Genomic DNA, 25318 nt, shown 5'->3' with positions numbered 1-25318 from the left:
TGATGAATCCCCTTTTCGATTGTTTGGGACATCTGGAAAACAGCTTATTCGGAGAAGAAGAGGTGAGCGCTACCACCAGTCTTGTCTCATGCCAACTGTAAAGCATCCTGAAACCATTAATGTGTGGGGTTGCTTCTCAGCCAAGGGAATCGGCTCACTCACAGTCTTGCCTAAAAACACAGCCATGAATAAAGAATGGTACCAGAATGTCCTCCAAGAGCAACTTCTCCCAACCGTCCAAGAGCAGTTTGGCGCCCAACAATGCCTTTTCCAGCATGATGGAGCACCTTGCCATAAAGCAAAGGTGATAACTAAATGGCTCATGGAACAAAACATAGAGATTTTGGGTCCATGGCCTGGAAACTCCCCAGATCTTAATCCCATTGAGAACTTGTGGTCAATCATCAAGAGTCGGGTGGACAAACAAAAACCAACAAATTCTGGCAAAATGCAGGCATTGATTATGCAAGAATGCACTGCTATCAGTCAGGATTTGGTCCAAAAGTTGATTGAGAGCATGCCAGGGAGAATTACAGAGGTCTTGAAGAAGAAGGGGCAACACTGCAAATATTGACTCATTCTAACTGTCAATATAACCTATTGGTCCTCATAATATGATTGCAATTATATTTCTGTATGTGATATAAACATCAGACAAACACTAATAAAAACCAGAGGCCAGCAGATCATGGGAAAAGATCATTTTGGTGTCATTCTCAAAACTTTTGGCCATGACTGTAACTTGTCAATTATAAAGAAATAAGGGGAAACAAGCGGAGTTCTTTCATGTGGATGTAGACTCTGCTCCTCTGGAGGTGGAGGGTTAATTAGTCAAATAAAGGAAGTAAAAGGTCATTCTAAAAAAAAGAGGCAAAACATTGGAGAATAGGGTGCGAGATGGCGGCTCTGTGCTGGGAACAAGAAGCCGGGTATGTATCACCGGGGAGAAGCGGAGAATCGCTGCATAGTCTTAACATTGCTGGAGAGGCTATAGGTGACCACTGGCCAAGCGGCAACGCTCCACCGTCTATCAATGGATGGTGAACCAGTACTCGGGGGGGCAGAAGAACCCATGCAGTTAGGGGGGTACCTCTGCATTATACATTTCTACGGAGATTCGCAAGAAAAAAGACGTATGTTTTTTTTGCGGGAAAAAGGGACATTTTATTGGGTTCTGTCCTTCAATTCATAAACAAAAGGAGACTCGATTAACTCTCGGTAGTCTGGAGTTGGATAAACAAGGGGTGCATTTGTGGCCAAACTGCAGTTCCCGTTTCTTCCTGACAGCAGAGTTGGTGCTAGAGAGCAAAAGCGAAAAAATGTCTGTGTTTGTTGACCATGGTTGATGCTGAGTTTGTGAGAACTCATGGTCTCGCTTCTTCTACTTTAGCTGAACCTATTTCCATCTTTGCCATTGACTCGGCGCCACTTGAACAGAAAGCATTTACTCAGATTGTACATAATGTAAAACTGAGGGTGGGGTCGGTTCATTGTGAAATAATCCCTTGCTATGTCCTGGACAATCTTCCCACCCCAATTGTATTGGGTATTCCTTGGCTTGTTAAACATAATCCGTTGGTGGATTGGCAAAACGGGGAGATTATTGGATGGGGAGATTACTGCCATGAGTACTGTTTAGATATTTCCATTGCTACTGTCTCTACGGAAATATTACCTGCTTGTCTGTCTTCGGCTGAGAGAAATTATGACGTGGGTAATAGGGAACTTTTGGCGATCAAATTGGCGTTCGAGGAATGGCGACATTGGTTGGAGGGGGCTGTCCATCCTATTACTGTTATCACTGACCATAAGAACCTGTCATATCTCCAGTCAGCTAAGCGTCTCAACCCTAGGCAAGCCAGATGGTCCCTGTTTTTTAATAGGTTTATTGATCCTTATAAAATTACCGCCGTCATTAACCCATCAGCGTTTCGTCTTGAGCTTCCTCAGGCCCTTAAGGTCCACAACGTGTTCCACAGGTCCTTACTCAAAAAGTATGTGGAACCTCTTGAGCCCTCAAACCCTACCGCTGCCCCCAATAATGGTTGATGGTAATCTGGAGTTTCAGATTTCGAGGATTGTAGATTCTCGTCTCCAACGTCGTTCCCTACAATACTTGGTGGACTGGAAGGGTTATGGTCCAGAAGAGAGGATGTGGGTTTCAGCATCAGAGGTGAATTTTGTTGTCATTTTTCATCCAGGGCTCAAAAATGTCAAGGCTGATGCTTTGTCCCGGAGCTTCCCTGGTGGTGGTGACCATGAGAACCCTGCCCCGATATTACAGAAAGGGATAGTCATTTCGGCTCTTTATCCTGAACTGGAAGATGAGGCGTTGGAGGCTCAGGGGGACGCCCCTGCCTCCTGCCCTTCAGGAAAGTTATTTGTACCATCTAATCTGCGACGCAAAGTAATCAAGGAACATCATAACTCTGTGCTTGCTGGTCATCCAGGTGGTAAGGCAACCGCAGACCTCCTCTCTCGTAGTTTTTGGTGGCCGGAGTTGCTTCGGGATGTGATTGAACACGTATCTGCTTGTAGTATTTGCGCGCGTTCTAAAGTATCGCATACCTGTTCGTCTGGTGCTCTCCTTCCACTGCCTATCCCTAGTAGGCCATGGACACACTTGTCCATGGATTTTATTACTGACCTACCGGTTTCTGCAGGCAAAACGGTGGTTTTGGTGGTTGTAGATAGGTTCAGTAAATGGTTCACTTTGTCGCATTACCGGCACTTCCAAATGCCAAGACACTTGCTCAGGTGTTCATAAATGAGATTGTGAGGCTTCATGGGGGTCCCTCCGATGTGGTGTCAGATCGGGGGACCCAGTTTGTTTCCAAGTTCTGGAAGACATTCTGTTCTCGACTGGGGGTGCAGCTGTCCTTTTCCTCTGCCTTCCACCCTCAGATGGATGGTCAGACCGAGCGTGTCAATCAGAATTTGGAGCCCTACCTCAGGCGTTTCATCTCCGAAAATCAGGAGGATTGGGCATCCTACTTACCGCTGGCAGAATTTGCCATTAATACTCATCGTCAAGAATCCACTGGCAGGTCACCGTTCTTCGGTGCATACGGTTACCATCCACAGTTTGGTTCCTTTAGTGGAGGAGAAGCTTCACGAGTTCCTGAGGAGGAACGTTTTGCGTCATCGCTCTCCTTGGTGTGGCGGGGGGGGGTTCTGTGTAATTTAAAGACCATGGGAGACAGGTATAAACGTATGGCTGACAGAAAACGCTTGCCAGGTCCGGACATGAATGTGAATGACTTTGTGGTTGTCTACCAGGAATATAAGATTGAAAGTTCCTTCTTGGAAGCTGGGACCTAGGTTTATTGGTCCCTATAAAATAACCGCTGTCATTAACCCAGCAGCGTTTCGTCTTGAGCTTCCTCAGGCCCTTAAGGTCCACAATGTTTTCCACAGGTCCTTACTCAAGAAGTATGTGGAACCTCTTGAGCCCTCACCTCTACCACCGCCCCCAGTAATGGTTGATGGTAATCCGGAGTTTCAGATTTCGAGGATTGTAGATTCTCGTCTCCAACGTCGTTCTCTACAATACTTGGTGCACTGGAAAGGCTTTGGTCCAGAAGAGAGGACGGGGGCTTTAGCATCAGAGGTGTACGCTCCCAAGTTGGTTCATTCATTCCACACCTCTTATCCTGAGAAACCCAGCCCTGAGTGTCCGGAGGCCACTCGTAGAGGAGGGGTACTATCACGGTTGTGTCAGATGTGACAGACAGTCGCCCTGCAGTTGGTTGCAGGAGATCTCTTCATTTGGCATTACAGACACCTTCTTAGATCTGTCTCACTCTAGGACCCAGCGGCTACCTCCCTCTTGCTGATTAACACCCTGGCCGGGGTGTTTAAATACTTTTAGTCTGCAATAGGGCGGTGCCGGTGATATTCACATGTTTCCTTGTGAAGGCTTGGAGCGAGTGCAGTCTGTTTACTTCCTCTCTGCTGCTAAAAGGATGTGTGTGTTATCTCTCTGAAGTCAGCTCAAGCTAAGTTATTTTTCCCCCATGTCTGTCTACCTTGTTGTCTATAGTTGTTAGTGGGGACTGACTAGTGCTCATCCCCTCCTTCCCTAGCCAGGGCCAAGCTCCAGGGAAATACAGGGTTTTAGGATCCACTGCGGCAATTGGTGAGGACCCAATATAGGGATGATAGGGGAGACAGGGTGATATCAGATCAGACTAGGAGGTCTCCACTCCCCCTTTCCCTAGTGTCTGGGCTTCCCCTCATCCCTTTGTGTTGCACTTAGTCTTTCCCACACCTTGCGTAACAGAGAGAGTCTGATCTTTGATTCTCCTTGAAAAGTCTGCCTGCTACAGTGTCACATGTCCTTTTAAATACACATCCACAGGTCAAAGGTTAGGGATGAAATTCCACAGGGCTCAGGTCTCCTAGTTTGTGCATTTAATCAATCTACACAGTTGGCATAGCAGGGGGCACTTGTAAATAAACTAGCTAGCTTAGTATATTATGTCATTAGCATATTAACAAACATCATTGTTTCCAAACGAAGAGAAGTCAACATTCAGTTTTATACAAATACTGGTCTTTCCTTCTGGACCAGCCAGAGAAATACACATACATTCATAAGTCAACAGAAACACAATTGTGTATTTCTCTTGGCTTAACAAATCTAATTGTCTGTCTGATTAAGATTAGAAGCTGTGTGATCACAAACTATTCCCCATATGATTAGTTCTGCAGATTCTCGTCAGGTCACTGCATTGTTACTGTTTTGCTCTTGGTGGTTCCTGTATACTCCAAACTACAACCTGTTGTCACATAACAGCTCAGTGTGTTATTAGGTTGATTTGCAAGTGAAAGCTCACTGGTTCTTATCCAGGAGCCGCCATTAAGATTCCCAAGAAAAGAGAAGCAGCATCATCCAGCTCATCGATGGTGGTCTCTCAGCCAAGAACATTGCCAAACTGCACCGTGTGAACGCCACGACAGCTGGAAGAATATGGAATGAAGTCCGTCCATTCACAAGCCAAGAGGTGGACGTCCTGGCAAAATACCGGAGTCAACAAGTCGGCTCATCACAAGGTCTATCAGTTCTGGAGCAACAAGCACGGCAGTGTAGGCCGCTCGTATGCTTCGTAACAGCAAGTTCACAGACGTCCATGCAAGCGCCGTGCGACGCACGTTACACAAGTCTGGAATGGTGGCCCGAAAAAGGGCGAAGAAGCCTCAACTTCAATATTGTCATGAGAAGTGTCAGCTCGAGTTTGCAGATAAGTACGAAAAATGGACAGTAGAAGATTGGAAACGGGGGATTTGGAGTAACTAGACGAAAGTCAATAGACGGCTCTGATGGGGCAAATGGGTCTGCAAGAAACAAGGGAAAAAGGAGCTAACGGATCGATAAAGTGAAGGAACTGTCGGTGAAGGAAGTCTGATGATATGGGGTTGTTTCACAGCCAAAGGCGTTGTATACTTGACCATGATCGATGGTGGTCCCAATGCTGAGCTATATGTGAGGATCCTACAAGACGAGTTACTTCATACACTCGAGTACTATGGGAATGAAAAGGACGACATAGTGTTCCCGCAGGACAGCGGCCCGAAGCATACGCCGAGATTGGGGAAGAAATGGTTCAATGACAATGACGTAGAGGTGCTGGATCGGCCCCCACAGCCCCCAGATCTCACCCTAATCTAACACTTGTGGGAAGAGTTGAAGAAAAAGCTCTATACAGACCCAAGTGAGACGACCAGTATGGACCTACTGCGGGAACATGTAGAAAAGACCTGGGATCAGATTTTGGTTGAGACATGCTTGAATCTGATGGAGAGTTTGCCCAGAAGGACTCAGGCAGCGATGAAAAACAAAAGGTGGATTTACAAAATTAAAATTTAGATTTTTAGGAGCAAAATAGTAACAATGCAGTGACATGAGAAGAATCTGCAGAACTAATCATATGCTAAATAGCTGCAAGTCACATTTATGAATGAAACAAGATGATTGTCTATAAAATGATGGGAATCTCACGTTCAAAGCAGTAGTGGATGGTGAGAGATGGAGCCTGAAAGTCAAACGTTCAAAACATTGTTACCCTTTTACTCGTCAACTTATATCAGGGGTGCAGAACCTGCGGCCTGGGGCCACAATGCGGCCTGTGATGCTTGTTTCTGGTGTCCTTCCACAGCTCTTTGGTCTTCACCATAGTGGAGTTTGGAGTGTGACTGTTTGAGGTTGCGGACAGGTGTCAGTACTACAGGTAATGAGTGGAGGACAGAGGAACCTCTTAAAGAAGAAGTTACAGGTCTGTGAGAACCAGAGATCTTGCTTGTTTGTAGGTGACCAAATACTTATTTTCCACCAAGATTTAAAAAAAATTATTTCCAAATCAGAGAATGTGATTTTCAGGATTTGTTTTCTCATTTTGTCTCTCATAGTCGAGGTCGACCTACGATGTCAATTACAGGCCGACCTCATCTTTTTAAGTGGGAGAACTTGTTCAATTGGGGGCTGAATAAAGACTTTTTTCCCCACTGTACATTGGACCTGATGTTATTGTTCAATAAAAAGTTTCCTAATTTAAAAAAAAACACAAGTCCCAAATTGTGGCGAGCAAACACAAGAACAGAGAAGGAACCCAGCCAGACGAGCGCTGCCACTTGATCCTGACAGAAGCGTACAGCGTCCCCAGTTACAACCCTCATCATTGCAAGTGGCGCCTGCTTCTCACTGCCCTTCTCTGATGTCAGCCCCACTGAACAGTCTGGAGACTTTGGGTCCATTAATGGTGAGGTCTGGATGGGGTCAAAACTGCTAGAGGACCATATCCTCCTCCCGATAATGTAGCATTCTGACCAAAACAGGCCTTGTTGGAGGGACGGGGCAAGTCGGCACCCCACCTGCACGTTCCATGGTGTATGGTGGGATTAACATATTAGTTTTTAATTTTAGCCATTTTTCAAAGGTCTTAATAGGAGGAGAGCCCTCACCTTTTCTGTCCTACAATGATCTGTATGTCATTGCGCCTGTTGTCTAGGTCATCTGTTGGCAGATATTTGCTGAGTGTGTCTTCTTGCCGCAGCCATTTGGTCTCCTACGACATGGACTCTGCCCTCTACGGCATCGACTCTTCCCTTTACGGCATGGACTCTGCTCTCTATGGCATCGACTCTTCCCTATACGGCATGGACTCTGCTCTCTACGGCATGGACTCTTCCCTATACGGCATGGACTCTGCCCTCTACGGCATGGACTCTTCCCTCTATGGCATGGACTCTTCCATTTACAGTATGGACTCTGCCCTCTACGGCATGGACTCTGCCCTATACGGCATGGACTCTGCCCTCTACGGCATGGACTCTGCCCTCTATGGCATCGACTCTTCCCTTTACGGCATGGACTCTGCCCTATACGGCATGGACTCTGCCCTCTACGGCATGGACTCTTCCCTCTACGGCATGGACTCTTCCCTCTACGGCATCGACTCTTCCCTCTACGGCATCGACTCTTCCCTCTACGGCATCGACTCTGCCCTCTACGGCATGGACTCTTCCCTTTACGGCATGGACTCTGCCCTATACGGCATGGACTCTGCCCTCTACGGCATGGACTCTTCCCTCTACGGCATCGACTCTTCCCTCTACGGCATCGACTCTTCCCTCTACGGCATCGACTCTGCCCTCTACGGCATGGACTCTTCCCTCTATGGCATCAACTCTTCCCTTTACGGCATGGTCTCTGCTCTCTACGGCACGGCCTCTGCCATCTATTGCTCCTGCCTTGTCCTTTACTGTCTGTAAATGATGGCGAATACCTGATATATCCCTGGGACTTCCAAGTTGTAGAGTCATAGTAGACAGAGAAGACTTACGAGCCACTGCCATGAAATCCTCTTCATCACAGGCTCCGCTGGTTACTTCTGGTGACCATCGGAAGGAGCAGCGCCATCATCATTCTCGCGGCCTCTTGGTGGCACCTCTCCAGTATCTGCTTCCGCAGACCCTTCATCTCCCGAGGTCGCTGCACCATCCTCCATGTCAGGCACCAGGGAACCGGCAGCAGTATGACCCCCATTATCCACAGGGATGGCTCCAGCCTGGCTGCTACCTCTTTTAGGGTCTTCTGCGGTCACTACCACTTTGACTGGCGCCATCTTGAGTCTGCGATCCCGTCGTTCCCTGTATCTTCTTTTGACTCTTTCGTGTCATTCTCTGGCATGTACCTCAGCAGGTTACAGCAGCGTGATTCTGCTAATTCACAGCGCTTTTCGGGACTAATATCAGATAAAAAGCTAGACAGGAGCTCCTCCGCTGCCTCCGCTCACACGCTGTGCTAACCTACGACCCCAATTTAGTTTTATTTCTTTATAAAGATGATTATATGATAAAAAAATGAAAGATAACGAAACTCTAAAACCTGATTTCCACAAGGGGTTGTGTTGGTATCTGCACTGTAACGCTGAGATGTTTGTGGTGCCGGAGCCGTTCCCTGATTTATGTGGCCTGTGGTAGGCATAGCATGGATCTTGGCCCAACTTTCCTTTTTAAGGGCTCATGTAGATGTCTAAAAAATTCAGTCCAAGCACGGACTGCTATGGCCGGACTGTCCATGTGTCTCCCGATCCAAAGTCAAATACTCCTATATGGCTGTCTAATTCGGGTCGAGAGACCCACGGACAGTCTGTACATTGCAGTTCGTGCTCGGACCAACTTTATCAAAGGTCTACATGAGGCCTAAGACTCAACTCCATGTGCATTGTGGAATGTTTACTTACCAGTCATGATTGCAGCTCTGACCCCCCCGCTGGTGATTTACCCTGTGGTGATGGCTCCTAGTGGTCGTGTCATGTCTCTGGTGCTGCTGGATAACCTGTGGTGATATCTTATGGTGGTCGTGTCGTGTCTCTGGTGCTGGTGGATTATCCTGTGGTGATGGCTCATGGTGGTCATGTCATGTCTCTGGTGCTGGTGGATAACCCTGTGGTGGTCGTGTTGTGGATTTGGTGCGGATTAGTTTCCCTGTGGTGTTGGCTCATGGTGGTCGTGTCTTGTCTCTGGTTTGGGTGGGTTATCCTGTGGTGGTGGCAGCTCATGGTGATCATGTCATGTCTCTGGTGCAGCTTGATTATCCTGTGGTGATGGCAGCTTGTGGTGGTAGTGCTGTGTCTCTGGTGTGGGTGGATTATCCTGTGGTGATGGCTCGTGGTGGTCGTGTTATGTCTCTGGTGTAGATTGGTTATCCTGTGGAGATGGCAGCTCGCAGTGGTCGTGGTGTTTCTGGTTTGGGTGGATTATCCTGTGGTGTTAACTCATGGTGGTCGTGTCTTGTCTCTGGTGCGGATTGGTTACCCTGTGGTGAAGGTGGCTTGTGGTGGTCGTGTTGTGACTCTGTTGTGGGTGGATTATCCTGTGGTGATGGCTCATGGTGGTCGCGTTATGTCTCTGGTGCTGGTGGGTTACCCTGTTGTGATGGATTCTGGTAGTTCTGTCATGTCTCTGGTACTAGTGGGTTATCCTGTAGTCATGGCTCAAGGTGGTTGCCTTATGCCTCTGGTGTTGGTGGATTAGCCCGTGGTGATGACTCATTGTGGCTGTGTCATGTCTCTCATGTGGGTTGGTTATCCTGTGGTGATGGCTCATGGTGGTCGTGTCGTGTCTTTGGTGTGGGTGGATTACCCTGTGGTGATGGCTCATGGTGGTCATGTCGTGTCATGTCTCTGGTGCTGGTTGGTTATCCTGTGGTGATGGCTCATGGTGATCGTGTCATGTTTCTGGTGTGGGTGGGTTATCCTGTGGTGATGGCTCATGGTGGTCTTGTCATGTCTCTGGTGCTGGAGGGTTACTCTGTGGTGATGGCTCATGGTGGTCGGGTCATGTCTCTGGTGTGGGTGGGTTATCCTGTGGTGATGGCTCATGGAGGTTGTGTTGTATCCCTGGTGTGGGTGGATTACCGTGTGGTGATCGCACATGGTAATCGTGTCATGTCTTTGGCGCTGGTGGGCTACCTTGTGGTGATGGCTCATGGTGGTCGTGTCATGTCCCTGGTGCAGATTGGTTATCCTGTGGAGATTGCAGCTCGCGGTGGTTGTGGTGTCTCTGGTTTGGGTGGATTATCCTGTGGTGTTGGCTCGTGGTGGTCGTGTCTTGTCTCTGGTGCGGATAGGTTACCCTGTGGTGAAGGTGGCTTGTGGTGGTCTTATCGTGACTCTGGTGTGGGTGGATTAGCCTGTGGTGATGGCTCGTGCAGGTTGTGTCGTATCTCTGGTGTGGGTGGATTATCGTGTGGTGATCGCTCATGGTATTCGTGTCATGTCTTTGGCGCTGGTGGGTTACCTTGTGGTGATGGCTCATGGTGGTTGTCATGTCTCTGGTGTGGGTGGGTTATCCTGTGGTGATGGTTCGTGGTGGTCGCATCAAGTTTCTGGTGCTAGTGGGTTACGCTATGGTGGTGGTCGTGTCATGACTCTCGTCCTGTGTCTGTGGATTCAGGGTTATGGAGCGCTCAGCATCCGCTGTCAGCCATAGCAGTGCGGTCGTCACTGAGCGTCTGCAGGAATTGGTGCGGCTTTTCAAGGACAGGACGGAGCGGGTGAAGGAGCGACTCATAGACCCAGAGCTGTCTTCTGAGGAGGAGAGTCCGTCTTCATGTGAGTCTTCTCAGGATTGGGGGAGGTGGTGGCAGGAGAGCATTTGGTGCTTCATTAACCCTTCTGTGTTCTCATTGCTTTCCTTTTAGCACCATCCAAAAAAGCTGCTGCAGCACCTCCACCTCCTCCTCCCCCTCCTGAGGTGAACAAGCAGGAGAGCAAGGGGTCCGCTGCAGTGGAAGAACATTACTGTGAGATGCTCTGCTGCAAGTTCAAGAGCCGACCCTGGGGAGAATGTCTGCAGAAGTACAAGTTCCCAGCCAGCATTGATCCACTAACCAGTAAGGGGGCTGTTCTGTCCAGTATGGCTGCTCATGATGCAATCACAGAGGGCACAGGACTGTACAGGGGTCTGATGTGCAGTGCTTGATATTGTAAGACCCCCTCAAGAAACCCTCGACATAGGACAGACGTCCAAATATTTGTACTGACGGGAGAGACACCCTCCTAGACTTTCCCGCCACACACACGTGACAGGGCGACACCCTACTAGACTTTCCTGCCACACACACCTGACAGGGTTGACGCCCTCCTAGACTGTCCCGCCACAGAGTCCTGACACGGCAACACCCTCCTAGACTTTCCCGTCACACACTCCTAACGGGACTGACCACTTACTAGACTGTCTCGCCACACACTGATGACGGGGCCAACACCCTCCTAGACTGTCCCCTCACACACTCCTGACTGGTTGGACACCCTCCTAGACTGTCTTGAAACACACACTTGACAGGGTAAACCACCCTCCTAGACTGTCCCACCACACACTCCTGACGGGACAGACACCCTCCTAGCCTGTCCCAACCACACACTCCTGATAGAACCAAGCCTTTACTACACTGTCCCGCCACACACTCCTGATGGAACCAAGCCTTTACTAGACTGTCCCGCCACACACTCCTGATGGAACCAAGCCTTTACTAGACTGTCCCGCCACACACTCCTGATGGAACCAACCCTTTACTAGACTGTCCCGCCACACACTCCTGATGGAACCAACCCTTTACTAGACTGTCCCTCCACACACTCCTGTTGGAAACAAGCCTTTACTAGTCTGTCCCGCCACAGACTCCTGATGGAACCAAGCCTTTACTAGACTGTCCCTCCACACACTCCTGATGGAACCAAGCCTTTACTAGACTGTCCCTCCACACACTCCTGATGGAACCAAGCCTTTACTAGACTGTCCCGCCACACACTCCTGATGGAACCAAGCCTTTACTAGACTGTCCCGCCACACACTCCTGATGGAACCAACCCTTTACTAGACTGTCCCTCCACACACTCCTGATGGAACCAAGCCTTTACTAGACTGTCCCTCCACACACTCCTGATGGAACCAAACCTTTACTAGACTGTCCCTCCACACACTCCTGATGGAACCAAGCCTTTACTAGACTGCCCTTCCACACACTCCTGATGGAACCAATCCTTTACTAGACTGTCCCTCCACACACTCCTGATGGAAACAAGCCTTTACTAGATTGTCCCTCCACACACTCCTGATGGAACCAAGCCTTTACTAGACTGTCCCTCCACACACTCCTGATGGAACCAAGCCTTTACTAGACTGTCCCTCCACACACTCCTGATGGAACCAAGCCTTTACTAGATTGTCCCTCCACACAATCCTGATGGAACCAAGCCTTTACTAGACTGTCCCTCCACACACTCCTGATGGAACCAAGCCTTTACTAGACTGTCCCTCCACACACTCCTGATGGAACCAAGCCTTTACTAGATTGTCCCTCCACACACTCCTGATGGAACCAAGCCTTTACTAGTCTGTCCCGCCACACACTTCTTATGGAACCAAGCCTTTACTAGACTGTCCCTCCACACACTCCTGATGGAACCAAGCCTTTACTAGACTGTCCCTCCACACACTCCTGATGGAACCAAGCCTTTACTAGACTGTCCCTCCACACACTCCTGATGGAACCAAGCCTTTACTAGACTGTCCCTCCACACACTCCTGATGGAACCAAGCCTTTACTAGACTGTCCCTCCACACACTCCTGATGGAACCAAGCCTTTACTAGACTGTCCCTCCACACACTCCTGATGGAACCAAGCCTTTACTAGACTGTCCCTCCACACACTCCTGATGGAATCAAGCCTTTACTAGACTGTCCCTCCACACACTCCTGATGGAACCAAGCCTTTACTAGACTGTCCCTCCACACACTCCTGATGGAACCAAGTCTTTACTAGACTGTCCCTCCACCCGCTCCTGATGGAACCAATCCTTTACTAGACTGTCCCTGCACACACTACTGATGGAACCAAGCCTCTACTAGACTGTCCTGCCACACACACCTGATGGAACCAAGCCTTTACTAGACTGTCCCTCCACACACTCCTGATGGAACCAAGCCTTTACTAGACTGTCCCTCCACACACTCCTGATGGAACCAAGCCTCTACTAGACTGTCCCTTCACACACTCCTGATAGAACCAACCCTTTACTAGACTGTCCCTCCACACACTCTGGATGGAACCAAGCCTTTACTAGACTGTCCCTCCACACACTCCTGATGGAACCAAGCCTTTACTAGACTGTCCCTCCACACACTCCTGATGGAACCAAGCCTTTACTAGACTGCCCCTCCACACACTCCTGATGGAACCAAGCCTTTACTAGACTGTCTCTCCACACACTCCTGATGGAACCATGCCTTTACTAGACTGTCCCTCCACACACTCCTGATGGAACCAAGCCTTTACTAGACTGTCCCTCCACACACTCCTGATGGAACCAACCCTTTACTAGACTGTCCCTCCACACACTCCTGATGGAACCAAGCCTTTACTAGACTGTCCCTCCACACACTCCTGATGGAACCAAGTCTTTACTAGACTGTCCCTCCACCCGCTCCTGATGGAACCAAGCCTTTACTAGACTGTCCCTCCACACACTCCTGATGGAACCAAGCCTTTACTAGACTGTCCCTCCACACTCTCCTGATGGAACCAACCCTTTACTAGACTGTCCCTCTACACACTCCTGATGGAATCAAGCCTCTACTAGACCATCCCTCCACACACTCCTGATGGAACCAAGCCTTTACTAGACTGTCCCTCCACACACTCCTGATGGAACCAAGCCTTTACTAGACTGTCCCTCCACACACTCCTGATGGAACCAAGCCTTTACTAGACTGTCCCTCCACACACTCCTGATGGAACCAAGTCTTTACTAGACTGTCCTGCCACACACTCCTGATGGAACCAAGCCTTTACTAGACTGTCCCTCCACACACTCCTGATGGAACCAAGCCTTTACTAGACTGTCCCTCCACGCACTCCTGATGGAACCAAGCCTTTACTAGACTGTCCCTCCACACACTCCTGATGGAAACAAGTCGTTACTAGACTGTCCCTCCACACACTCCTGATGGAACCAAGCCTTTAATAGACTGCCCCTCCACACACTCCTGATGGAACCAAGCCTTTACTAGACTGTCCCTCCACACACTCCTGATGAAACCAAGCCTTTACTAGACTGTCCCTCCACACACTCCTGATGGAACCAAGCCTTTACTAGACTGTCCCTCCACACACTCCTGATGGAACCAAGCCTTTACTAGACTGTCCCTCCACACACTCCTGATGGAACCAAGCCTTTACTAGACTGCCCCTCCACACACTCCTGATGGAACCAAGCCGTTACTAGACTGTCCCTGCACACACTCCTGATGGAACCAAGCCTTTACTAGACTGTCCCTCCACACACTCCTGATGGAACCAAGCCTTTACTAGACTGTCCCTCCACACACTCCTGATGAAACCAACCCTTTACTAGACTGTCCCTTCACACACTCCTGATGGAACCAAGCCTCTACTAGACTGTCCTGCCACACACTCCTGATGAAACCAGCCCTTTACTAGACTGTCCCTCCACACACTCCTGATGGAACCAAGCCTCTACTAGACGGTCCTGCCACACACTCCTGATGGAACCAAGCCTTTACTAGACTGTCCCTCCACACACTCCTGATGGAACCAAGCCTTTACTAGACTGTCCCGCCACACACTCCTGATGGAACCAAGCCTTTACTAGACTGTCCCGCCACACACTCCTGATGGAACCAACCCTTTACTAGACTGTCCCTCCACACACTCCTGATGGAACCAAGCCTTTACTAGACTGTCCCTCCACACACTCCTGATGGAACCAAACCTTTACTAGACTGTCCCTCCACACACTCCTGATGGAACCAAGCCTTTACTAGACTGCCCTTCCACACACTCCTGATGGAACCAATCCTTTACTAGACTGTCCCTCCACACACTCCTGATGGAAACAAGCCTTTACTAGATTGTCCCTCCACACACTCCTGATGGAACCAAGCCTTTACTAGACTGTCCCTCCACACACTCCTGATGGAACCAAGCCTTTACTAGACTGTCCCTCCACACACTCCTGATGGAACCAAGCCTTTACTAGATTGTCCCTCCACACACTCCTGATGGAACCAAGCCTTTACTAGACTGTCCCTCCACACACTCCTGATGGAACCAAGCCTTTACTAGACTGTCCCTCCACACACTCCTGATGGAACCAAGCCTTTACTAGATTGTCCCTCCACACACTCCTGATGTAACCAAGCCTTTACTAGTCTGTCCCGCCACACACTTCTTATGGAACCAAGCCTTTACTAGACTGTCCCTCCACACACTCCTGATGGAACCAAGCCTTTACTAGACTGTCCCTCCACACACTCCTGATGGAACCAAGCCTTTACTAGACTGTCCCTCCACACACTCCTGATGGAACCAAGCCTTTACTAGACTGTCCCTCCACACACTCCTGATGGAACCAAGCCTTTACTAGACTGTCCCTCCACACACTCCTGATGGAACCAAGCCTTTACTAGACTGTCCCTCCACACACTCCTGATGGAACCAAGCCTTTACTAGACTGTCCCTCCACACACTCCTGATGGAATCAAGCCTTTACTAGACTGTCCCTCCACACACTCCTGATGGAACCAAGCCTTTACTAGACTGTCCCTCCACACACTCCTGATGGAACCAAGTCTTTACTAGACTGTCCCTCCACCCGCTCCTGATGGAACCAATCCTTTACTAGACTGTCCCTGCACACACTACTGATGGAACCAAGCCTCTACTAGACTGTCCTGCCACACACACCTGATGGAACCAAGCCTTTACTAGACTGTCCCTCCACACACTCCTGATGGAACCAAGCCTTTACTAGACTGTCCCTCCACACACTCCTGATGGAGCCAAGCCTCTACTAGACTGTCCCTTCACACACTCCTGATAGAACCAACCCTTTACTAGACTGTCCCTCCACACACTCTGGATGGAACCATGCCTCTACTAGACTGTCCCTCCACACACTCCTGATGGAACCAAGCCTTTACTAGACTGTCCCTCCACACACTCCTGATGGAACCAAGCCTTTACTAGACTGCCCCTCCACACACTCCTGATGGAACCAAGCCTTTACTAGACTGTCTCTCCACACACTCCTGATGGAACCAAGCCTTTACTAGACTGTCCCTCCACACACTCCTGATGGAACCAAGCCTTTACTAGACTGTCCCTCCACACACTCCTGATGGAACCAACCCTTTACTAGACTGTCCCTCCACACACTCCTGATGGAACCAAGCCTTTACTAGACTGTCCCTCCACACACTCCTGATGGAACCAAGTCTTTACTAGACTGTCCCTCCACCCGCTCCTGATGGAACCAAGCCTTTACTAGACTGTCCCTCCACACACTCCTGATGGAACCAAGCCTTTACTAGACTGTCCCTCCACACTCTCCTGATGGAACCAACCCTTTACTAGACTGTCCCGCCACACACTCCTGATGGAACTAACCCTTTACTAGACTATCCCTCTACACACTCCTGATGGAATCAAGCCTCTACTAGACCATCCCTCCACACACTCCTGATGGAACCAAGCCTTTACTAGACTGTCCCTCCACACACTCCTGATGGAACCAAGCCTTTACTAGACTGTCCCTCCACACACTCCTGATGGAACCAAGCCTTTACTAGACTGTCCCTCCACACACTCCTGATGGAACCAAGTCTTTACTAGACTGTCCTGCCACACACTCCTGATGGAACCAAGCCTTTACTAGACTGTCCCTCCACACACTCCTGATGGAACCAAGCCTTTACTAGACTGTCCCTCCACGCACTCCTGATGGAACCAAGCCTTTACTAGACTGTCCCTCCACACACTCCTGATGGAACCAAGTCGTTACTAGACTGTCCCTCCACACACTCCTGATGGAACCAAGCCTTTACTAGACTGCCCCTCCACACACTCCTGATGGAACCAAGCCTTTACTAGACTGTCCCTCCACACACTCCTGATGAAACCAAGCCTTTACTAGACTGTCCCTCCACACACTCCTGATGGAACCAAGCCTTTACTAGACTGTCCCTCCACACACTCCTGATGGAACCAAGCCTTTACTAGACTGTCCCTCCACACACTCCTGATGGAACCAAGCCTTTACTAGACTGCCCCTCCACACACTCCTGATGGAACCAAGCCGTTACTAGACTGTCCCTGCACACACTCCTGATGGAACCAAGCCTTTACTAGACTGTCCCTCCACACACTCCTGATGGAACCAAGCCTTTACTAGACTGTCCCTCCACACACTCCTGATGAAACCAACCCTTTACTAGACTGTCCCTTCACACACTCCTGATGGAACCAAGCCTCTACTAGACTGTCCTGCCACACACTCCTGATGAAACCAGCCCTTTACTAGACTGTCCCTCCACACACTCCTGATGGAACCAAGCCTCTACTAGACGGTCCTGCCACACACACCTGATGGAACCAAGCCTTTACTAGACTGTCCCTCCACACACTCCTGATGGAACCAAGCCTTTACTAGACTGTCCCTCCACACACTCCTGATGAAACCAACCCTTTACTAGACTGTCCCTCCACACACTCCTGATGGAACCAAGCCTTTACTAGACTGTCCCTCCACACACTCCTGATGGAACCAAGCTTTTACTAGACTGTCCCTCCACACACTCCTGATGGAACCAAGCCTTTACTAGACTGTCCTGCCACACACTCCTGATGGAACCAAGCCTTTACTAGACTGTCCCTCCACACACTCCTGATGAAACCAACCCTTTACTAGACTGTCCCGCCACACACACCTGATGGAACCAAGCCTTTACTAGACTGTCCCTCCACACACTCCTGATGAAACCAACCCTTTACTAGACTGTCCCTCCACACACTCCTGATGGAACCAAGCCTTTACTAGACTGTCCCTCCACACACTCCTGATGGAACCAAGCCTTTACTAGACTGTCCCTCCACACACTCCTGATGGAACCAAGTCGTTACTAGACTGTCCCTCCACACACTCCTGATGGAACCAAGCCTTTACTAGACTGCCCCTCCACACACTCCTGATGGAACCAAGCCTTTACTAGACTGTCCCTCCACACACTCCTGATGGAACCAAGTCTTTACTAGACTGTCCCTCCACACACTCCTGATGGAACCAAGCCTTTACTAGACTGTCCCTCCACACACTCCTGATGGATCCAAGCCTTTACTAGACTGTCCCTCCACACACTCCTGATGGAACCAAGCCTTTACTAGACTGTCCCTCCACACACTTCTGATGGAACCAACCCTTTACTAGACTGTCCCTCCACACACTCCTGATGGAACCAAGCCTTTACTAGACTGTCCCTCCACACACTCCTGATGGAACCAAGCCTTTACTAGACTGTCCCTCCACACACTCCTGATGGAACCAAGCCTTTACAAGACTGTCCCTCCACACACTCCTGATGGAACCAAGCCTTTACTAGACTGTCCCTCCACACACTCCTGATGGAACCAAGCCTTTACTAGACTGTCCCTGCACACACTCCTGATGGAACCAAGCCTTTACTAGACTGTCCCTCCACACACTCCTGATGGAACCAAGCCTTTACTAGACTGTCCCTCCACACACTCCTGATGGAACCAAGCCTTTACTAGACTGTCCCTCCACACACTCCTGATGGAACCAACCCTTTACTAGACTGTCCCTCCACACACTCCTGATGGAACCAAGCCTTTACTAGACTGTCCCTCCACACACTCCTGATGGAACCAAGTCTTTACTAGACTGTCCCTCCACACACTCCTGATGGAACCAAGCCTTTACTAGACTGTCCCTCCACACACTCCTGATGGAATCAAGCCTTTACTAAACTGTCCCTGCACACACTCCTGATGGAACCAAGCCTTTACTAGACTGTCCCTCCACACACTCCTGATGGAACCAAGCTTTTACTAGACTGTCCCTCCACACACTCCTGATGGAACCAACCCTTTACTAGACTGTCCCTCTACACACTCCTGATGGAACCAACCTTTTACTAGACTGTCCCTCCACACACTCCTGATGGAACCAACCCTTTACTAGACTGTCCCGCCACACACACCTGATGGAACCAAGCCTTTACTAGACTGTCCCTCCACACACTCCTGATGGAACCAAGCCTTTACTAGACTGTTCCTCCACACACTCCTGATGGAACCAAGCCTTTACTAGATTGTCCCTCCACACACTCCTGATGGAACCAAGTCTTTACTAGACTGTCCCTCCACACACTCCTGATGGAACCAAGCCTTTACTAGACTGTCCCTCCACACACTCCTGATGGAACCAAGCCTTTACTAGACTGTCCCTGCACACACTCCTGATGGAACCATGCCTTTACTAGACTGTCCCTCCACACACTCCTGATGGAACCAAGCCTTTACTAGACTGTCCCTCCACACACTCCTGATGGAACCAACCCTTTACTAGACTGTCCCTCCACACACTCCTGATGGAACCAAGCCTTTACTAGACTGCCCCTCCACACACTCCTGATGGAACCAACCTTTTACTAGACTGTCCCTCCACACACTCCTGATGGAACCAAGCCTCTACTAGACTGTCCCTCCACACACTCCTGATGGAACCAAGCCTTTACTAGACTGTCCCTCCACACACTCCTGATGGAACCAAGCCTTTACTAGACTGTCCCTCCACACACTCCTGATGGAACCAAGCCTTTACTAGACTGTCCCTCCACACACTCCTGATGGAACCAAGCCTTTACTAGACTGTCCCTCCACACACTCCTGATGGAACCAACCCTTTACTAGACTGTCCCTCCACACACTCCTGATGGAACCAAGCCTTTACTAGACTGTCCCTCCACACACTCCTGATGGAACCAAGTCTTTACTAGACTGTCCCTCCACACACTCCTGATGGAACCAAGCCTTTACTAGACTGTCCCTCCACACACTCCTGATGGAATCAAGCCTTTACTAGACTGTCCCTGCACACACTCCTGATGGAACCAAGCCTTTACTAGACTGTCCCTCCACACACTCCTGATGGAACCAAGCCTTTACTAGACTGTCCCTCCACACACTCCTGATGGAACCAAGCCTTTACTAGACTGTCCCTCCACACACTTCTGATGGAACCAACCCTTTACTAGACTGTCCCTCCACACACTCCTGATGGAACCAAGCCTTTACTAGACTGTCCCTCCACACACTCCTGATGGAACCAAGCCTTTACTAGACTGTCCCTCCACACACTCCTGATGGAACCAAGCCTTTACTAGACTGTCCCTCCACACACTCCTGATGGAACCAAGCCTTTACTAGACTGTCCCTCCACACACTCCTGATGGAACCAAGCCTTTACTAGACTGTCCCTGCACACACTCCTGATGGAACCAAGCCTTTACTAGACTGTCCCTCCACACACTCCTGATGGAACCAAGCCTTTACTAGACTGTCCCTCCACACACTCCTGATGGAACCAAGCCTTTACTAGACTGTCCCTCCACACACTCCTGATGGAACCAACCCTTTACTAGACTGTCCCTCCACACACTCCTGATGGAACCAAGCCTTTACTAGACTGTCCCTCCACACACTCCTGATGGAACCAAGTCTTTACTAGACTGTCCCTCCACACACTCCTGATGGAACCAAGCCTTTACTAGACTGTCCCTCCACACACTCCTGATGGAATCAAGCCTTTACTAAACTGTCCCTGCACACACTCCTGATGGAACCAAGCCTTTACTAGACTGTCCCTCCACACACTCCTGATGGAACCAAGCTTTTACTAGACTGTCCCTCCACACACTCCTGATGGAACCAACCCTTTACTAGACTGTCCCTCCACACACTCCTGATGGAACCAACCTTTTACTAGACTGTCCCTCCACACACTCCTGATGGAACCAAGCCTTTACTAGACTGTCCCTCCACACACTCCTGATGGAACCAAGCCTTTACTAGACTGTTCCTCCACACACTCCTGATGGAACCAAGCCTTTACTAGACTGTCCCTCCACACACTCCTGATGGAACCAAGTCTTTACTAGACTGTCCCTCCACACACTCCTGATGGAACCAAGCCTTTACTAGACTGTCCCTCCACACACTCCTGATGGAACCAAGCCTTTACTAGACTGTCCCTGCACACACTCCTGATGGAACCATGCCTTTACTAGACTGTCCCTCCACACACTCCTGATGGAACCAAGCCTTTACTAGACTGTCCCTGCACACACTCCTGATGGAACCATGCCTTTACTAGACTGTCCCTCCACACACTCCTGATGGAACCAAGCCTTTACTAGACTGTCCCTGCACACACTCCTGATGGAACCATGCCTTTACTAGACTGTCCCTCCACACACTCCTGATGGAACCAAGCCTTTACTAGACTGTCCCTCCACACACTCCTGATGGAACCAACCCTTTACTAGACTGTCCCTCCACACACTCCTGATGGAACCAAGCCTTTACTAGACTGCCCCTCCACACACTCCTGATGGAACCAACCTTTTACTAGACTGTCCCTCCACACACTCCTGATGGAACCAAGCCTCTACTAGACTGTCCCTCCACACACTCCTGATGGAACCAAGCCTTTACTAGACTGTCCCTCCACACACTCCTGATGGAACCAAGCCTTTACTAGACTGTCCCTCCACACACTCCTGATGGAACCAAGCCTTTACTAGACTGTCCCTCCACACACTCCTGATGGAACCAAGCCTTTACTAGACTGTCCCTCCACACACTCCTGATGGAACCAACCCTTTACTAGACTGTCCCTCCACACACTCCTGATGGAACCAAGCCTTTACTAGACTGTCCCTCCACACACTCCTGATGGAACCAAGTCTTTACTAGACTGTCCCTCCACACACTCCTGATGGAACCAAGCCTTTACTAGACTGTCCCTCCACACACTCCTGATGGAATCAAGCCTTTACTAGACTGTCCCTGCACACACTCCTGATGGAACCAAGCCTTTACTAGACTGTCCCTCCACACACTCCTGATGGAACCAAGCCTTTACTAGACTGTCCCTCCACACACTCCTGATGGAACCAAGCCTTTACTAGACTGTCCCTCCACACACTTCTGATGGAACCAACCCTTTACTAGACTGTCCCTCCACACACTCCTGATGGAACCAAGCCTTTACTAGACTGTCCCTCCACACACTCCTGATGGAACCAAGCCTTTACTAGACTGTCCCTCCACACACTCCTGATGGAACCAAGCCTTTACTAGACTGTCCCTCCACACACTCCTGATGGAACCAAGCCTTTACTAGACTGTCCCTCCACACACTCCTGATGGAACCAAGCCTTTACTAGACTGTCCCTGCACACACTCCTGATGGAACCAAGCCTTTACTAGACTGTCCCTCCACACACTCCTGATGGAACCAAGCCTTTACTAGACTGTCCCTCCACACACTCCTGATGGAACCAAGCCTTTACTAGACTGTCCCTCCACACACTCCTGATGGAACCAACCCTTTACTAGACTGTCCCTCCACACACTCCTGATGGAACCAAGCCTTTACTAGACTGTCCCTCCACACACTCCTGATGGAACCAAGTCTTTACTAGACTGTCCCTCCACACACTCCTGATGGAACCAAGCCTTTACTAGACTGTCCCTCCACACACTCCTGATGGAATCAAGCCTTTACTAAACTGTCCCTGCACACACTCCTGATGGAACCAAGCCTTTACTAGACTGTCCCTCCACACACTCCTGATGGAACCAAGCTTTTACTAGACTGTCCCTCCACACACTCCTGATGGAACCAACCCTTTACTAGACTGTCCCTCCACACACTCCTGATGGAACCAACCTTTTACTAGACTGTCCCTCCACACACTCCTGATGGAACCAAGCCTTTACTAGACTGTCCCTCCACACACTCCTGATGGAACCAAGCCTTTACTAGACTGTTCCTCCACACACTCCTGATGGAACCAAGCCTTTACTAGACTGTCCCTCCACACACTCCTGATGGAACCAAGTCTTTACTAGACTGTCCCTCCACACACTCCTGATGGAACCAAGCCTTTACTAGACTGTCCCTCCACACACTCCTGATGGAACCAAGCCTTTACTAGACTGTCCCTGCACACACTCCTGATGGAACCATGCCTTTACTAGACTGTCCCTCCACACACTCCTGATGGAACCAAGCCTTTACTAGACTGTCCCTCCACACACTCCTGATGGAACCAACCCTTTACTAGACTGTCCCTCCACACACTCCTGATGGAACCAAGCCTTTACTAGACTGCCCCTCCACACACTCCTGATGGAACCAACCTTTTACTAGACTGTCCCTCCACACACTCCTGATGGAACCAAGCCTCTACTAGACTGTCCCTCCACACACTCCTGATGGAACCAAGCCTTTACTAGACTGTCCCTCCACACACTCCTGATGGAACCAAGCCTTTACTAGACTGTCCCTCCACACACTCCTGATGGAACCAAGCCTTTACTAGACTGTCCCTCCACACACTCCTGATGGAACCAAGCCTTTACTAGACTGTCCCTCCACACACTCCTGATGGAACCAACCCTTTACTAGACTGTCCCTCCACACACTCCTGATGGAACCAAGCCTTTACTAGACTGTCCCTCCACACACTCCTGATGGAACCAAGTCTTTACTAGACTGTCCCTCCACACACTCCTGATGGAACCAAGCCTTTACTAGACTGTCCCTCCACACACTCCTGATGGAATCAAGCCTTTACTAGACTGTCCCTGCACACACTCCTGATGGAACCAAGCCTTTACTAGACTGTCCCTCCACACACTCCTGATGGAACCAAGCCTTTACTAGACTGTCCCTCCACACACTCCTGATGGAACCAACCCTTTACTAGACTGTCCCTCCACACACTCCTGATGGAACCAACCTTTTACTAGACTGTCCCTCCACACACTCCTGATGGAACCAAGCCTCTACTAGACTGTCCCTCCACACACTCCTGATGGAACCAAGCCTCTACTAGACTGTCCCTCCACACACTCCTGATGAAACCAACCCTTTACTAGACTGTCCCTGCACACACTCCTGATGGAACCAACCCTTTACTAGACTGTCCCTCCACACACTCCTGATGGAACCAAGCCTTTACTAGACTGTCCCTCCACACACTCCTGATGGAACCAAGCCGTTACTAGACTGTCCCTGCACACACTCCTGATGGAACCAAGCCTTTACTAGACTGTCCCTCCACACACTCCTGATGGAACCAAGCCTTTACTAGACTGTCCCTCCACACACTCCTGATGAAACCAACCCTTTACTAGACTGTCCCTCCACACACTCCTGATGGAACCAAGCCTCTACTAGACTGTCCTGCCACACACTCCTGATGAAACCAGCCCTTTACTAGACTGTCCCTCCACACACTCCTGATGGAAACAAACCTCTACTAGACTGTCCTGCCACACACACCTGATGGAACCAAGCCTTTACTAGACTGTCCCTCCACACACTCCTGATGGAACCAAGCCTTTACTAGACTGTCCCTCCACACACTCCTGATGAAACCAACCCTTTACTAGACTGTCCCTCCACACACTCCTGATGGAACCAAGCCTTTACTAGACTGTCCTGCCACACACTCCTGATGGAACCAAGCCTTTACTAGACTGTCCCTCCACACACTCCTGATGAAACCAACCCTTTACTAGACTGTCCCGCCACACACACCTGATGGAACCAAGCCTTTACTAGACTGTCCCTCCACACACTCCTGATGAACCAACCCTTTACTAGACTGTGCTGCCACACACTCCTGATGGAATCAACCCTTTACTAGACTGTCCCTCCACACACTCCTGATGGAACCAAGTCTTTACTAGACTGTCCCTCCACACACTCCTGATGGAACCAAGCCTTTACTAGACTGTCTCTCCACACACTCCTGATGGAACCAAGCCTTTACTAGACTGTCCCTCCACACACTTCTGATGGAACCAACCCTTTACTAGACTGTCCCTCCACACACTCCTGATGGAACCAAGCCTTTACTAGACTGTCCCTCCACACACTCTTGATGGACCAAGCCTTTACTAGACTGTCCCTCCACACACTCCTGATGGAACCAAGCCTTTACTAGACTGTCCCTCCACACACTCCTGATGGAACCAAGCCTTTACTAGACTGTCCCTCCACACACTCCTGATGGAACCAAGCCTTTACTAGACTGTCCCTGCACACACTCCTGATGGAACCAAGCCTTTACTAGACTGTCCCTCCACACACTCCTGATGGAACCAAGCCTTTACTAGACTGTCCCTCCACACACTCC

At 49.8% G+C, this 25318-nt stretch overlaps 1 protein-coding gene across 1 annotated transcript in view; it reads left to right on the top strand.

Moving 5' to 3' along the window:
- Positions 1-25318, top strand: part of CNGB1 (cyclic nucleotide gated channel subunit beta 1) — a 226273-nt gene that overhangs the window by 155609 nt on the left and 45346 nt on the right. The window contains exons 25-26 of the mRNA XM_073659858.1: positions 10459-10616; positions 10706-10897. Of these exons, the coding sequence (XP_073515959.1) occupies positions 10459-10616; positions 10706-10897 (350 nt within the window). The remainder of the gene's footprint in view (positions 1-10458; positions 10617-10705; positions 10898-25318) is intronic.

Source organism: Phyllobates terribilis, unplaced genomic scaffold, assembly GCF_046119375.1.
Source record: "Phyllobates terribilis strain yellow unplaced genomic scaffold, ASM4611937v1 Scaffold_14__1_contigs__length_39327217, whole genome shotgun sequence".
In the NCBI taxonomy this organism is placed as follows: Eukaryota; Metazoa; Chordata; class Amphibia; order Anura; family Dendrobatidae; genus Phyllobates; species Phyllobates terribilis.
Note: the sequence above shows the minus strand (reverse complement) of the source record. Positions and strands in the feature narration are given on the sequence as shown.